The sequence below is a fragment of the Physella acuta genome, unplaced genomic scaffold (genome assembly GCF_028476545.2).
Source record: "Physella acuta isolate Inbredline_101_S28 unplaced genomic scaffold, ASM2847654v3 ptg000398l, whole genome shotgun sequence".
Taxonomy (NCBI): Eukaryota; Metazoa; Mollusca; class Gastropoda; family Physidae; genus Physella; species Physella acuta.
The window spans coordinates 322471-340728 of NW_026731917.1; the positions used below are offsets into that span (position 1 = coordinate 322471).

At 32.6% G+C, this 18258-nt stretch overlaps 2 protein-coding genes across 2 annotated transcripts; one reads left to right on the top strand and one right to left on the bottom strand.

Moving 5' to 3' along the window:
* The first annotated feature begins 264 nt into the window (after window positions 1-264).
* On the top strand, window positions 265-6795 carry LOC131942260 (uncharacterized). Its single transcript, XM_059302020.1, has 2 exons — window positions 265-376; window positions 2381-6795. Exons 1-2 carry the CDS (start codon window positions 369-371, stop codon window positions 3630-3632), a joined length of 1260 nt encoding a protein of 419 aa, XP_059158003.1. The 5' UTR covers window positions 265-368; the 3' UTR covers window positions 3633-6795.
* A 364-nt stretch (window positions 6796-7159) lies between these two features.
* Window positions 7160-16621, bottom strand: LOC131942258 (pre-mRNA-processing factor 6). Its single transcript, XM_059302018.1, has 20 exons — window positions 16511-16621; window positions 14235-14294; window positions 13973-14060; window positions 13551-13748; window positions 12962-13056; window positions 12720-12801; window positions 12458-12586; window positions 11874-11968; window positions 11702-11766; window positions 11446-11573; window positions 11027-11153; window positions 10778-10896; window positions 10532-10694; window positions 10156-10264; window positions 9804-9873; window positions 9544-9665; window positions 8762-9399; window positions 8057-8195; window positions 7654-7780; window positions 7160-7517 (listed from the first exon to the last, which is right to left on the bottom strand). The coding sequence occupies exons 1-20, from the start codon at window positions 16597-16599 to the stop codon at window positions 7365-7367; spliced, it is 2796 nt and encodes a 931-aa protein (XP_059158001.1). The 5' UTR covers window positions 16600-16621; the 3' UTR covers window positions 7160-7364.
* Between the last annotated feature and the right edge of the window lie 1637 nt (window positions 16622-18258).

Genomic DNA, 18258 nt, shown 5'->3' on the forward strand with positions numbered 1-18258 from the left:
TGACAGAAGGAAGGAAGGACTGACACACGCTCAGCCCGCTTATATTATAGATATATATATATTGTCAGTACTAATAGCTATTTAGCAGGAATGATTATGTAGTTTACTTATTATTTTGCAATATTCAATACCATTTGTCGTAGCAACTTGATCTAGAACTTGACTACATAATATAACTTTAAAACTGTTGTGACTTTTAGGCCAAACTTTTTTTTTCGTGCTTTTTAACAAGGAGCGCGCAATTTTTATTCTATAGGCCCACTGTTCGTGGAGATTTCCGAGAACATTTTTTTTTTAACGCTTTGCATTTTGGGATTCAACAATGACGGCTAAGTCTACTGTTTTTGTTTATGTTTTGACAAAATAAGATGTCTGGGTAACACAAGTTTTACTTTAAAAATTTGTTTGGATTTTTAATAAAGAAAATGATTCATTTGAACTATTATTATCTAGGCTAACATTATAATTTAAATTAAGACTGCTCACTTTATTTTCGTGTTTTAATTTTTTGTATTTTGAACAATTACAAATCACAAGTCATCATGACAAATTTTCTTTGACAATTTTGAAATTTTGTATTTGACGGACTTGTTGTAATATTTGTTTATGCTTTATATAAAATAATAATATAAATCTATAATAGATCTAGATTATTCTAGATCTATATACCAGTCCTGTCACAACTAGTCTATAGTCCAGTCTCACTCTCGTACTCTTGATTCAGAAGTCACTGAAGTTGATTCAGCTGACAGTCCGACAGACTACCGGCTACTCACTCAGTACTCAGAGTACTCAACTCAATGAAGTAGTTAGTTATTAGATTTAACTAGATTCTAGCTACCTAGTCTTACTAACTTCTTAAGTCTAGGGCCTAGGGAGTTATTACTAAAACTTAAGGGTAAAATCACGATATAGCGTCGGAAATTATTGGGTAATGTTCGTTGAGTTTCGGTAACATTCGTTACTGTAAACCATAGTTTATTTGACCGTTGAAAGAAAAATAAAGTCAAGTGCATTAAATTAATGTTTTAACTTAATTTAATGTTAAATTGACAAAAAATTAGCAACAATTAGTAAATCTAAATATTATTAATAAATTCGAGTGTGGTCATTAACGTTTTTTTTAAGAAACGCAGAAAAAACCGGGAGAAGATTTGCGACAACTAGATCTAGTTCTGTTAGTAAAGATAAAAGTAGTAAGAAGAGCTAGAATAACGTTTAGTAGCAGCAATAATTAGCACATACACTTAAAATATTTAGAAATACAAAATAATCAGAAAAACAGTGTTTAAAATGCAACTAAAATCAATCCTTGCACCTTTTTAAACATTGTGTATTAAAAATAATATGGCGGCAAATAAATGATGGTTTACAGTATTTCCGGTGGTTTCCGGAACGGCTCGACAGACTACGCCATGGTTTTACTGTTTTTTACTGCTGTACAGTTCCGGAATAATAACCGACGCTATATCGTGATTTTACCAACTTAAGTACGAGAAATTAACTAGATTCTAGACTTAGATCTAATCCAAAATCTAATCTAATAATTTAATTATACTTCTTAGTTAATACATACTCGACATGGGATAACCAGATCTATGACTCATGACAGGAAGAGTGTGAGGAAGTCTATGTCTATGTGACTCTATGTCTGAAAATGAAATCACTCAATCATTCTAGTACTAGTTAGAATCTAGTTCTAGTTATTTACATAATATATTAATATATTATTAGCCTAGATCTACATATTATTGATGCTTTCCCAGTTATTGGCAAGTTACTTTCCTTTAAAAAAAAAAAATTCAAATTGTATAAATTAGACCTACCATTTCTAATTGTAATTTTTTTTACGCTAGAGACCATTTCGAGCATATTGGCGGGAAAAAAAGTCAGGTTCCCCTGAAAAACATGTGAAAAACTGATATGGAAACGTGAATAATATCAGATTTAAATGGACATATTGTTTCATCTGACATTTATTCTAAATTTTTAAATTTACAGATTATAATTGGCAGTTGGATTGCATTATGAACGACAAAAAACTACTAATAAATAGGCTAAATCCTAAATATAATTACTTTAGAGCGCATAATTAATTATTTCATTTTAAAATTTTAAAATATTTGAAACGACTTAGGTTATATGGTGAAATGGAGATGTGGGATGAGATTTGAGTTATTGACCATGCATAATAGTTTTTTATGTTCAAGAGATACGTTACTATTACAGGACATTTTTTATTTTAAGGGAATAAAAAACAAAAATTGATCCACTAAAACAAAGGTCAATAGAATATTGCTTTTTTTATATTTGTTTTAACATATTTTTTGAGTATTCACATTATCAGTATGTGTAATAAAAGTACACTTTTTATCAACAGTTATCCAATGCCATTTTTATCAGACAATCGAGGATGCTTTTGCTGTGAACCATCTATGTCATCAGTATCCTACGGAAATAATGCTGCACGGTCTTCTAATGTTTCAGAGGCAGTAGATAGTTTGCAATCCCATTTTAGAAATAATCCTATTTCAGCATTAACTCCAGGCTTTCAGAAAATTCAGCTACATGACCAGTGTTCTAGTCAGCTCTTATCAGGGAATTGTATCTCTGCTGGTCATGTTTTGAATCTAGAAAATCATGAAGATATAAACATGTTTATACCAGCAAGCAGTTTTTGTGATAGTAAAGACTTAAGTAATCAAAGTAGCCCAGTTTACTTTCGCTTGTTACAAAACAGAGAGTTGAGTGGAAGAGCAGCAGTAAATATGTATGATGAAATTAAACCACTGATGTCAAATTCAACACAGTCAGAGTCAGCAGATTATAATACAAAAAATTCTCAAGCATTAGAAGGAAGTTGTGTAAATGTTTCAGATTCTATGGATTTGGACAGTGCACTAGATGAACTAGGAATGCTCAGTACTGTCACAAACAGTAGGAAGCAGTTTTTAATTGAATCTCGAGGACAAGTAGCAGTCAGAAAAAGAGAACAACGACTTCGTTCAAAAAGTGAAAGCTCTCCTAATCTCACTAATTTAGGAAGACCAAATGGTTATCGAATAGTTCAGTTAGATCCCAATTTTGTTACAAGTGTTTCCGATTTAGTGTTAGCTCCTGATCAAATTCCTAGTAATATGAGTGAAGATTCTCCACAAAAGTCACATTTTTCTCTTCTTGAGTATAGGAATCCTGAGGTTTTAGAAAATGCTGTTGTGAGACGAAGATCTGTTCCCAGAATGTCCCGCATGCGTAAAGATCGCTATCGTAGATCAAGATGCCCATATAAAATTCCTAACAGACTTTGTAACTCCATGCAGGAATCAGATTTTGGTTGTGAGTATTTTGATACCTGTGCCAGCCCTTTTGCCTCTCCAAATTCTGCCCCAGCTTCATTTGGCGATGCCCAGTCCAACAGACTAACACACGTCACACAGTCCAAATCAAATACAGCTTCTCCTGTCAAACCCAGCCAAGAGTTGCGACTCATTCGCTCTCTCTCTGCAGAAGACTTAATGCCTATTAGGCGGCGGCTTGAGCAAGAGCTTAATGATCAGGCTAAAGAGCATTCTAGAACAGAGCAATGTCTTGACTTGATGACATCGCAGATGACAAACCTTCACATGACATAAATATTTTATTTACACAATTTTTGTATACATTTTAGTAAAATAAATTGTTAGCTGCTTTTTAAGGCTAATCCACAATAATTTTAATTGTGTATAAATATAATTTTAAAAATAATTTTTTAAATGTATTTCTTTTTTATTAGTCCATATTCTAGCTATATGTATTAAATTAGTCATTTACATCAAGTCAGGTTTTAAATGCTGAACAAATCAAAACATAAGAAAGTAGCATTTTAAAATTATCAATTTAAATATTTTTTCCTCAACATTGATATTTTAAGAAATCTTTCATTACACTTCATTTGTGATATGAAATTTCCTTGCTTGATTTTACATTCAACATGAAATGAATTTATTTAAGAATAATATATTTTGTACCAAGCATAAAAGAAATATCCTTGTTGGTAGATACAGTTGAATCTTAACTTTATTAATCTAAGTAAGGTTAATTACATTGGATATTTGTTTTGTTTATAGAAGCATTTATTTAAAAAGTAATATAATTTTAAATAAATTTAATTCTAGAAAAATGGAAACAGTTTAAGTATTTTATTGTAAGTCTAATTACTTTTTGGTGATATAGCAAAATGATATAAATATTTGTATATTGTTTATCTTTCTGTTAATTTTGTGTCATGGTTACCTGTGGTAGACAGTTTTACAATGTTACAGCAAAGGATTTTTTTAAAAGTTTGGCTTGAAAACTCTGATAAGTATTTAATTTAAATAATTATAACAAATTAGTAGCACTTAGTGAGAGGGTTATACATTCCATTTAGTAGAAAGGATTGATGGTTTTTTCAGATTAATTGTAGTTACTTTTATTTTTAAATTTATGTTTGCAAGTTAATAGATTATTTGAATTCAGAGTATTAAGTTAGAGTTGACTTTTTTGTAATTGAATCATGTTTTAGTCTTGATACTGAAACAAGGTAGTAGGAAAATTTAATCATAGAACTAGACTGGGAATACATTTATATCTTGTTTCAAGGATTTTGTGAGTTCTGATGTCATCTTGCTTACAACACAGTGGCTCAGGTAGATGACCAGGTTCATATGACTAATCTGCTATTTGAGCTCTTTGTGTACTCATTTTCTTTCCTTAGTTTTCATAGCAATTGTTGAAACAAGATAATAAACAGTAACTGTTATGTAAAATCCTGCTAGCATTGTCATGTTCTTAGATGTTACATACTAACACTTGTATGAATTGTTCTTCTTGAATAAATGGCTACCAGTAGTCTTTATTTAAATTTGCGGTCATCATATCTATATATTAGTATTTCAAAAGCTAGAACAGCATTGTAGATGAATTTCTTGTACTTCTAGTCTGATTTCATTATTGACTGATTGGGCTAAATGTTTGAGCTGTTAATATTTCCGTATGGTGTTTCAACTAAATATAAGGCTTGATATTTTTTGGTGACAACAAATGAACATATCCTTTTTGTGGAGTTTTTCAAAAAGAATTTAGAATATTACAAAATGTATGTATCATTTAATGCATCTGCTTGTCTTTTTGTAAAGAATAAATCAAATGGTAGTGGATTACTGTAGCTACTTTCTAAAAACTTCCACCCTTCTAAATTATTGGGGACTAAAGTTGTTCTCTTAAATTTTGCATATATCTTGGAGTGTGGAAAAGAACAATCTGTAAATTAAGATTTATTTGTAATGAAAACAGTTTTGACTGCTGTCTAAATTTCCTCTAATCAAAATATAAGTGGTTTAATTACATTTTGAATGCAGTTGATTGTGCAGGGGGTTTAATTAAATTTAAAGATTTAGTACTCTTTTTAGATATTTTATACAATGCAGACTAAGATTATTTTTTAAAGTTAAATTTTGTATTCTTACTCAGTTTTAGTGTATTTTTATTAGAATTAAGTATGTTAAGGTCTCTTGATCAGCTGACCTATTAGAAGCTTCCATTTGATCTCATTTATGGTAACTGAGCATTAAATAGAATTGTACAATAAAAGTAGTGCCTTTTACTTCAAATTAGTGCCAAGATGAATTTCATTTTTAGCTGTCCTAAAATTTGTGTTGTCTACTTATTGTTCTTTTTTACACCATTGTATTAAATGTAATAAAAAGTAATGATGTTGAATTTACTGTTTCCCGCCACCACATAAGAACTTACTTTAAATTCATAGAAAATTAACTTCACCCATACAATTAAAAACGATTGATGAACTATTTTTTTATGTACACCATTACTAGGGAATAGTGTGTCAATCTGTAAAGCAAATTTGTTAACAGAAAATTCTTTTGAGTTTTTTTTTTTTTTTTTTTGGACTTTTACTATGTAAGTATAACCAAGCTCTGATGAACTAAAATTTGATCTGATTAAGTTGTCTTTCCATCATCTCCTTTTTTTTAAATGTTTGTATACAATGCAGCTGAAACATTTCTCTTATCTGTTTGGGACTATTTGAAGTTTTAGGCACTACTTGATTGACCAATTACTAACTTAAAATAATTAGCAGTGGCTATTTACTTAAAGCATTTTAGTCATCTCTTATGATCTATGAAGTGTTTGATTTTATTTCAGTTTTAAAAAAGAGGTTACTGTTGTTGCTTATTATAGTTAAAGTTTATACATTTAAAACTATAAAATCCAAAAACAAAATATTGTTCATTTTAGAGAGTTGAAAAGTGTAAAAAATTATTTTTAATGTTTTGTTTTTAACTTTCTCATGTTTTATAACTTACTAATGTAAGGTTTGAAAAGGTTGTTAAGGTGTGTTACTTTGTAATTTATTGTTGAATGCTAATATTTTTAAAACGTTGGTTTTGAATTTCTGTGTGGATTTAACTGTCTGTTGGTAATGTTTATTATATTCCATTTAATAATGCATTTCATCACATTTACTATGCTCTAAATTTACGTTAGACTTACTTCTGTTTGTTAATTTCAAATTGAAATAACCTAATTGTGTATTAATTCAATTGTAAAAATTTATTGTTTTGAGCCAGAGGTTAGCTTCTAAATTAAAAAAAAAATGATATTCCACCACTAAAAACACAAGATATGTTAAATCTTAAATCAGTATCTTACTTAAAAGGACAGAAACCACATTAAAATATTTATTTGTTGTTATTTAACTAACAAAATAGTGGTCATGAACAAGTTAATTTAATAAATAAAAGACATACCAATGTAGTATTTGTGTTAGTGTGTTTAACTCTTAATATGATAAATTTAATTCTATTGTAAATGAATTTTTAAAATTACATTTTTCAAATGTTTGGTGATCTACAACTTGTGCAGATTACTGGTTATGTCCCCTAAACAGTTTATTGCCAATATGTAACTAATGTAAGCATTAAAATTTATAAACATAGCTTTCTACAATTCAGTTTATTCGGGTCGGGCAAAATTACCTTTCTATATAAAGGATCATGTCCCCATAATTGTTTTTTAGAAATCAAATGGTATATTGTGAAATACAGTAAAAGGACCTAAAAAGGGATGACTAATATTAGCACACAATCAAGATTAACCAATTAAATAGAAAAGAAGCTAATTTTAAAGTAAAAAAAAAACTTTATTGGATGGTGACATTAAAGCAATGACACTATTGGCTGTCATTGTAACAGTGACGTATTTGTTTACAAATTTCTGACTTAAAAAAAATATTTTTTACAAGAAATAATTGTTTACAAACTATTTTGAAATAAATCTTTTAAAAGTACAGAAATCTGTAATAGCTATTATCAAGATGTGCCAGATTACGTGGGAACAGGGAGAATTTTGGAAACCAGTGGCAAAAGCTCCTCAGTCTTGAGGCGCCAGTTACGAATGTCTTTTGATACTTGACACCAGTTTTCACCATGGTGTGGTTCTGCAACAACACATCGTTGTTTTACATCTTCCTGATGTTTCTAGAAAGCAAAAAAAAAAGGTTTACTTGGCAAAAAAGAATTGCTTGTATCAAATATGGAGTAAGGATAAGCATTTAAAATCTGTCTCTTAAGGTTAAAATGCAACAAAATCACTGGCCTAGAAAGAACATATTACCTCATCCCCATGAGCCAACTCAAACTTGTAAAAGTAAGCCCAAGCATCTCCCAAATCTGGATCAATTTTAACTGTACGATTGAACCAATCACGTGCTTTACTGATCTTACGCTCGCACCAGAACAACCTGTGAAGATAATACAAAAAAAGTTGTTCTAGTGGGATGAAGAAGTACAAATCTTTAAGCATAGCAAACAACCTTCAGCTGATATATAGATCTGTTGAGCTGCACTGGATGAAATGAAACATGTACTGCTGTTAATAAAAAAAACTTTTTTAAATACATTTTAATTTTTTTTATTGGAATGAATAATATAAATAAGAAGCTAAAGCACATAATTCAGTAATAACCATAAAGGTGCTGCTCCCTAACATCCACCTGTAGTTTATTAAATGAACTTACTTTGAGGCTGCTAATAAAACATGAGAATTGTGTTCACACTTTTTGAGAGCATCAACACACTTTGTTTTCCTTTGTGGGCGTGGCTCCATGAAGATAGATTCTGCCCACAGTATGCCCGAATTCGGACACTCTTGAAGTGCTGATTTAAAGAACAAAAAGCACAAAATGAAGGTATAATAATGCCAAACTATATACTGGTTCATGGTCAACAGTATTCACTGTAATTATTTTTAAGCAACATTGTTTGGTTATTAAAATATATTTTAATTGTTCAAGAGTTGAAATAGGGAATTATAATAATTACATATTTAAAAAAAAACTTTGAGCCTAGCCCTACCCTACCCCAACCAATAATTACACTGATTTTGAACCATTATTAGTTTGATGAACTAATACTCCTGCCAACAGCCCATCACTAAATCAGTTGTTGCAAGATGCCTACAGCTACCTCTACAATATCATAGCATGACACAATGTACTCAGTGTTTCTTCCAGACTTTTTTCTCCGGGGGGGGGGGGGGGGGGGGGGGGGGGTAGGACACTGTTAAAAGTATATATTTTCTATATAAATTATAGAAATTTCGTTCGGAGGGGAGGTAAAATTTTTTCGGGGGGTCCCGAAGAGATGCCTGGAAGAAACTCTGAATGTACTCAATCTTATGGCACACTTTTAAAGCTTAAACACACAGTGAAATAGGATGTTACCTTTAGCCATTAAAGTGTGTGCAATATTTTTTAATCCACCCCTCAATTCCACTCTTACAGCTTCTAACCAGAGAAGGTCTGTCTGTGGATTTTTCAACCTGGCTTTTTCTAAAATTGACCTTGCCCTTGTCAGCTGTTTATTGGATTCCTCCAGTCGAGACAGTAAGAGCCATAAGGGAACAGCTTGAGGGCATTTCTTCAAACCTAAATTGTAAGCTTCCTTGGCAACTTCTTTTTTTCCTGTTTCCTCTTCTATTTGACCTTTCATCATCCACAGTTTAGCAAAGTCTGGATAATGTTTGACGGCCTCTTCTAACAAAATTTCAGAGTTTCTGATTTCTCCAAGACACCACTCCAACTTGACAGACTTCATGAACACTCTAGCAGTTGGAGCACTGGTTCGGGCTTTCTGAAGTAGACGTCGAGCCCTCTCAAACTCGTTGTTTTCACTCTCAAGCTTAACAGCAGCCAACCAGATCTCCTCACTGTTTGGATTGGCCTGAAAAGCGAGTGCGAGTATACTTCTGGCTGCAGGCACATCTCCTGCCAACCACTTTGACTTGGCACCCATCAACCACAGAACTTCTGCTTTAGGACAATGGGCAACTGCTCTCTGTAGTAATGCTTCTAGAGATTCTCTGAAAAGTGAGCGATTTAATAAAGTTATTTTTTTTAGAAACATATTCCTTTCATAAAATAGTAGTTTAAAAAAACTTGTACTCATTCAAAGACAAGATTTCTGGAGTAAAAAATTAGAGTTTCTAAAGTAATTCATCAAATACCTTGAGCCATGATTTTTCTCAAAGTAGGCAGCTCTCAACCAAATACTTTTTTTACTTGGGAACTCAGACAAAGCATAAGCATAAATAGATCTTGCACACTCGTAGGCTTGGTGGGATGCGCACTATAACAAAATGGAGCATAAATATTATACAGACTGACAGTTAAAAAATGCTTTGCTTTATTTTAACTAATAGCTATAGAAACTTCTTAGACATAGAACTATAGCATATTCACTCCAAACATTTAAAATACAACTCACTGAATCTGCATCTTCCATCCAAGTGTGTTTTCTATCTTCTTCTTCAATACCAACACTAATAACTGAACGTCTGTTAGATAATGTTTGGTATATTAATAAAATAATAAATAAAACAATTTAGGAGATTCAATTGATGCAGGCTAAATAAAAAGTAATAAGACCTAACAGAATGTCTTATCAGATAACCCGACAAGTGTGGATACTTCTATTACAATGAAAGTGTCCCTTTTGAACCTGGTGTTATCAGGCAGGTGAAGTGGAGTTTACCTGTTTCTGTGATCTCAGCATTTAAAAAGATAGTGTATACAAACTAGCATCCTACACTCCCACTTAAGCCAAACAGAAAGCTTACATGATGGCCTGACAAGTGTGGATACTCCCACTTTTCTCACAATCCTCAGCATCTCTTATCCAGTGTTCTCTGTTGATTTCAACCATGTTGGCTCGCAGTGAATTTAGTGCTAAGTAACAAACAACAGATCATATTAGTTTCATTTCATACTCAGATAGTGATTATATAAATAAATGGTGGCGCAGCACAGAAGATAAGCAAATTAAATTTTACAACAAACATGTATTAGAAAAATATAATAATTTAAGCTTAATAGACACTCAGAAACAGCCAAGTTTTAAGTTATAATGCTCTTTACATACATACAATTTTTATTATATAAAACTAGTAAAAGAGCAACACAATAATAAATGATCAAAGCCATAAAAAAACTGACCCCTTTCGATAATTTTTTCTACCATGTGTGAGTTGCCGTTAGCTTCCTCTAGTTTAGCAGCAGTGATCCAGACCTGTCTGTCTGTTGGAATACTCTCACGGGCTTTATTCAAAACTTTTCTGGCATTTTCATAGCTTTCCAATCTTGCCAGCGCCAACCAGAGCTGGATAAAATATAAAACATGAGCCTGGTGCCCCCAGAAATGTTGAGTATAGACATAAAACTTGAGTGTGTGAGTCAACTCACCTCTACACTTGTTGGACAGCATTCTACAGCTCTGCTCAGCATAATTCTGGCATCTTCTTCATCCTCAAGCTCAACAGCTTGTTTCCATAACCTCACAGAGTTGGGAATATTTTCAAGAGCTGAAAACATTTTATTTTTTCAAATTTTATCTTTAACTCAACAACAATGTTCCATAACCTAACAGGATGGGGGATATTTTCAACATCTATCATTTCATCTATTCTATCTAGGATAATAATTATTCTTTACCTTTTCTGAAGACCCTTTTTTTAGTTTTTAGCTCTGTTTCCAGATCAGCTGCTTTGCTCCAGATCCTGACAGACTGAGGCAATTGCCTGACAGCTTGTGCAACAACAGCTTTAGCTTGATCACCTGGCTGGTGAAGACAAGAGAACAAAAAACTAACACATAATTGGATAACACTCAGCCATTTAAAGCCATAACCATTTTTAAACATTGCTTTTATACAACACAAAATTATATACATCTTTAGCACAGAAAAAAAGGATTAAAATAAAGACTAAATTCAGAAACACCACAAAAAACACTAAAATAGTATTTTAACAGAAGTATAATCAGAAGTACAGCTGACACTAAAGTGTATAGTGATTGTTATAAACCTTATTGTAATCTGTAGGGAGGACAGTGAGTTTGATAAAATAACTTACCATCAAACGAGCAGCCTCTAGCCAGATATCCTCACTCTTAGGACATTCCTCGCAACCCTTCATGATCAGGTTTCTTGCTGCTTGAATTTTTCCAGTCACTTCTTCAAGACGAGCAGATGCAATCCAAGCTAAAATATGAGTGGTAATATGGTGAGTCTTGATAAAATAGAATGGTAGCCTCATAGAACTGTCAAACAAACTCGAGCAAAAAACTTTAAGTGGCTACAGGGTGTTGCACATGAATCAAATATAATACCTGGTGGATGTTTAGGGTTTGTTTCTCTTACTGACTTCAATAAAAGACGAGCTTTCTTCACATCACTGTAATAAATACATAAACAATGTGTCTATAGAGTATACAAAAATGTCAACTCAAATTTCATGTGAGTAACAATTTATTCAATGTTAAAGTTAAAAACTAGACTTACTTAATATCTCCTCCATGTGAGGGTAACATACTCTGTAAGTCTGTTAGGTAACCTTTAGGGTCAACCACTGTTTGTCCACTGACTGAATCAGACACCTGGGGTAGTTGTACAATCAATAGTAGTATTAGTAGTTACATAGTTTAAACGGCTACAGGACATTACCCCCCTGGATATTCCCCCCCCCCGGGAATTACCCCTCCCCCTCTCAAGTTAAAATCCTAACTCTAACTAGAGTTTTATACCTATATACTACTTTAATCCAAACCGTAAGAAAAAGACCAAAACCTAAGCATCCACATTAGCCTAAAACTTCACACAAAACCAAAACCAAAGCTAGACACAACCCTAACACTAGCTCTAACAGGGGGGGGGGGGGGGGGGGTAATGTCCTACTGGGCGGGGGGGGGGGGGAGGGTAATTACTCTGGGGGGTAATGTCGGGGGGGGGGTAATTGACAGGGGGGAATGCCCTGTTCCCGTTTAAACAGTGCTCATATTTTTAAAGTTCATGCACAATAGTTGAATTACCTGTGTTAGCTTTATATCCATAATTGTATTTCTGGCTTTACACAATAACTAAATTACCTGTGTTAGCTTTATATCCATAAGTGTATTTCTGGCTTGACCAATTTTTTTCATGTCAATGTCAGCACTTGGAGTAGCAGAGCCTAGTGGAGTGATAGCTCCAAATGGTGTTGTTATTCCTCCATATTTCTACACAAGATGTAATATACACAGCATTTAAGTGCAAGTTTTACAGTTGGCAAAAATAAGACAAAGTGCATGAAAATATATAAAAATTAATATACTTTTGTAAGAATAAATAAAAGAAATGAAACAAACTGACCTGGTCCTGTTCTGATATTGAAGAATTCATGCTGTTTTGTGATGCTGCTCTAGCTAAAACACTGTCAGGTACTGGTGTGAATCTGTACATACAGGACAAGGAATTTTGTATTTTTATGAATTTGGAATAAAAATATAGTACTAATTGGTTTTAATTATAAATTAATGTAAATAAGAAGCACACATTTTTTAAAGTCAGTAAAGCATGTTTACCTACAATTTTTTTTTCAAAATCCAACTTACTTCTCTGTCCTTCCAATTCTTTGTTTCCTGTTTCTAGCATCTCCAACTTCTGGTAGGTTGTTCCACTCATCAACTGATACACCAGCCAAATCTCTCTGTTAATTAAAGTAACATCATGTATCCAACCTTTTACATTTTTATTTGGTAACATGTCTCTGGCCCATTATCAGTTTAAAGTGAATGATCAGATGACACCCTAACTAATATTGATGTTGATGAACTACCAGATTTTCTGTGATTAAAGTTAATAAACTATTTAAAATTTGATATCTAATTTTTAGAAAATTAATTTATTATTGCTTTCTATGTGTCCACGTTTGTTTTTGCTGTACCAGAAACATATATTTCTGAAAGCACATTAATTATGTGTGCTGTGGAATTTTTAAAAAAATTAATTTAGTTAAAATGTATTAGTTTTGAAAATTAGGGTGGCTTCCCTTGGTTCAGTAAAATTTTAAAATTAAAATATAGGCTATGTAGCCTTAACTTTCTACAGTAAACCTTACATAGGAGTGAAAAAGTACTATATTATTAACTTAGCAATGTTTTTTTTAATATATCATTTACATTTTTCGTTTTAAAAAGTTACCTTTAGATCAGAGAACTGCTGCTGAATTTTAGGACGCTCTTGACGGAACTTTTCAATGTCCAATTTCAGCTTTTCTTCTCTTCTCTCTTTCCGTTTTTCATCCATTCTTTTATCAACAGCCTCGTATATAGCATCAGCCTCTTCATCATCTTTGTCATAAGGATCTTTGCTACACAAACTTCCACCATAACCTGAGAACTATAGAATATTTTGTGATTTTAAAAACTGCTTTAAATCAGTAATTATAACTCCAACTAATCCATTACTATCAAGTGCAACTATCACTAAGCAAGCTTTGTGGGATCAAAGACAAAACCTTAATGTGACCATTTCTGTACTGCATGTCAAAGAGATTACATGCTTAAGAAATAAAAGCATAATTATAATTCAACAAATATTAGAAATTCAGATAACCAGTATACCTCATCATAGTTAGCATCATTCAAATCTTCATCATCTTCCTCTTTATCTTGTTTGTTCTTTTTATTTGGTGGTGCATGTCTGTCTTCACTAAAATGTTTGAAAATATTTAGTTATCTATTAGTTTATTTATATACATTTCAACATTTTACCTTAAGTTATAGCCTTTAATGATTAATATTTGGAACTAATGAAAAATATTTGATACCATCATAACTATGTGACAAAAAATGAACCAATCAGTTTGCTCAATTTCAAACTTACGGTATATCATCAGCATCTCTGGCAGGACCAATATCTGAACGGGTGGTAAATCCAGTGGCACTGAAAAAAAGTTATAAATAATTAAGTTAAGTATGGAATTCTAATAGATATTTAAAAAAAACCACTGGTAATGCACAAGCTTAGGGTGGTTAAAAATTCTAATAGTCATAATGCTCCTTAAATGTCTTTTAATGTATAAGATGTTCTTTTTATCCAATATCTGTTAATTCACTTTTGTATTATTTTCCAGTATTGATAATAGTAACATTTTAAAAAAATATTTAGCATTTTTCTAAATAGCAGCAGCACTATCCTGTAGTAAAGTGTAAACAAATTTACTTGGTAACAATACGCTAAAAAACAGGATAAAACTGTGCAGTTTAAATACTGTTTTGCTAATTATTTTGTATTTCTAATTATTTTAAGTGTATGTGCTAATTATTGCTGCTGCTAAACATTGTTCTAGTTCTTCTTACTACTTTAAGTTTAGAAAATCTAATCGTCTTATATTACTAACAGAACTAGATCTAGAGCCAGTTGTCACAAATCTTGTGCAGGTTTTTTTCTGTGTTTCTTAAAAAAAACATTAATTACTACACTCGACTTTATTAATAATATTTAAATTTACTAATTGTTGCTATTTTTTTGTCAATTAAACATTAAATTAAGTTAAAACATTAATTTAATGCACTTGACTCTATTTTTATTTCAACGATCAAATAAACTATTGTTTACAGTAACAAATGTTACCGAAACTCAACAAACATTACCCAATAATTTCCGACGCTATATCATGATTTTACCCAGCAGACATGTCAATAAAAATTCTTAAGGGGAAACTACTCTACTCTAACTAATATTTAACTTTAAGGATGTCTTCACAGCTTGTTTTTACTCAAAGTTAGTTTGGACCCTGATTGTGATTGGGTATTTAATTATCTGTTTAATTTTGTTGCTTTTGGTAAAATATGCCACAAAGATGTACAAATTAAAGTAGGCCGTTCGAATTCACAGCTTCCGGGTTTGTTGTTTTGAAGCCATCTCACGGCTCATGCGCTTACCAAAAATGGCGACCAGTTTCGCTTTCACTAATGGGTAGAGGGATAAAACTAATGATTACGAAGCCATCGTTAATTTTAGACATCGGAACTATCCGTTTCTATTTAAGTCTGTTGTTTAAGAATTGTCGGATCTACTTTTGGCCTAATTTCTTTGTTTGTATTTAACGAGGCCGTCGAGAGAAAGTCACGCTTATTTAGCTTGCGTTTCAAGTCGAATTAACTAAAGCAGGTGCGCTCGACAATAACTTTTTTATTTTTTACAATTTTTATAACATCTTTACTATCAAATAAAAATTGAATTGTTTAATGAAATTAGGGTGAAAACAATACATTTGAGGGTGTAAGTGATCACCCCTCAATAATGCCATTTTATTATATTCTTGTTTGGTGAAAACGAGGCGCGGGAAAATGTGTGCCGCGCAAGAATCCAATCATTTGGCTAGATTTATGACTGTTTTTTATGTCATACCTAAAAATAGAATGTTTACGCTTTCTTCGTTGATGATCGTTTTTATTATTTTTTAAATTGAAAGTATGAATTATTAGTTAGATTGCGGATTTTGTAACTTGGTATACTTACCTTTTATCAATTTAAAAAACATAGCATGCTAATTGTGAACAAATATAGTCATAAAACACAGAAATATAAAGTTATAATTGCGATGTGCCACACCCGGGCCACACCCCCTCAAGAAAGCATGTGTTTATTAAGCTGTTTATCTCACTTTACAACAGTAATTAAAATTAATTTTCAAATTTTTATCACTTATTGGGTAAGATTAAGCACATGTTTACCAAAAATAAAAATAAAACAAAAGCAAATTCTGTTTTAATGAAGGTCACGGGTGAAGTTTTTTTTTCCTTCTGTCACGTTCAGTGGAGGGTGCCACAGGCTGACCTGACTTTGGAATTTTTTTCAGTAATAATGACTTTGCACAGAAAGTTAAAATATGCTAAATTAGCTTAGTTTACTAGTGTTCTAGCTATTATTGATACATTTTTAATAAAAAAATCATTCTGTAATTCTCATCAAACAGCCTAAATTAAAGCCATGTTCAATATTCAATAGAAGAGTTTGATTTTATTTTTAGGATTCTACCTCTTCTCTGCTCATTACTTCGTCGGCCGAATTCACATAGAAACTACCTGAAACGATAGACTACCCAACAAAACTACTTGAACATAACAAACAATACTTTCTTAAAACTAATTTACCCTCTTCCAAGACCAGGGACGTAACCAAGAGGGGCCGGTAGACCGATAAAGGTCTTTTTTCTTTTGTTTACAAACGATTGAACTGACATTTTGGTTCGTTCTGTGGTACCGGAAGTTATTTTTATAAATGGTGAATAAAAATAAGGATTTAGACTTATAAAAAATATGCATTGTCGTTAGTTAACGATTAAAATATTTAATAATTAATTTTAAAAAATATTAATGTTCTATAATATTAATACTTCTAACCAAGCAAATAATTGCTTGACAACTCTCCAGTGTTAGTGGCCGTATGCTCTTATGTTACATAATATAAGTTAGCCCTGCGCCCTGCGACCCTAGAAACTAATTCTCCCATTATTGGTGTAGCAGTACTCTTTACTTGCCTTTATCAGGTTGTTGACGCATTTTGTGTACGGAATTTTTAATTTTTAATTAAGGACTGCACCTTTTTTAACCTACATTATTTTTAATCTCGGTGTATTAGACTAGTAAAGATGCTTATGGAGAAAGAGGTGTTGTGCCTATATTTGGTAAGTAAAGACGACTAGTCTGTGCAGTCAGTGGCGTAGCGAGGTCGGGTGTCACCCGGTGCGGCACTTAATGGTGTCACCCCCCAGAGGCGTAGCGACCCTTCCCGGGGACAAACTTTCAATTTTCGATTTGCACCCCCCCCCCCTCAAACTTTCGATTTGCACCCCCACCCTCAAACTTTCGATTTGCACCTCTTAAAACACTATCTAACACTCGAATTAATCACTTAGTTAAGTGGAATTATCATTTTCTCTATATATTTTACTATTTTTTGCCTTTGTGTCACCCCCCTAAATGGTGTCACACGGTCCGCACCCCCACCCCCCCTCCTCGCTACGCCTCTGTGTGCAGTGGACCATAAAAGCCTACTCTCTTTAGTGATCAACAGTAAACTGTGTCATGATTAAGAAGCACTTTTTAATTGTACAAAGGGAGATAACAGCACGGGATCTATCTTTTGATAAATAATAAAAAGCTTATAATAATAATATGTTGTTGTTTTTTTTAAATCATTCAAGACAATTCGTTATGGCAGCCCATTCATTGTAATGGGGTGTTCGTTCTACGAATCTCGAGTTTCCCATAGACTTAAATTTAATTCCTTCCAGAAATTAAAAAGTAAACCAGATTAACTGCCCTTTGAATGTTTAGTTTTTATTTCAGAATCTGTTTTATGAAATGCAAGCTTCATACTTCTGGCTATAGGCCTACATTCATGGATAATTTGATTCCTATTTTTCTGGATCAATGTCCACTTTCTGTTTCTGTCTTCCAGCGACAGGAAAAATTCCGGGATTTTCCGTTGACGGCGTCCGCCTAACTGCCAGATTATACAGACCGCCTCTGTGAAAAAACATTTAAATCCGGCGTAGCTCCTTGACGCTTTGCTTTTGATGTGTGACCACGCGCGGCGATAACAAGTTGAAAGTAATCGATAAATTGTTGTACGCATCGGATGCTTTGAAGTGAAGCACAAACACCCTCCGAATTGGACCTTAGCCTCGTTGTAAATCATACACCTCGTTTTACTGCTAGAGTCGATCTCTTCTTTAGAGCAGGGCTCGGCTTTGTGGTTTATTTACTCTCTTCTTGCTGAACTAGAACTTGAGAGTTTTCAGAAGTTTTGATCTTGTGGACGGAAGAAAAACACGTGTTCTTGATAAACACCATAAAAATTATAATATTTGCCACGAGTCATTCAATTATTTCATGAC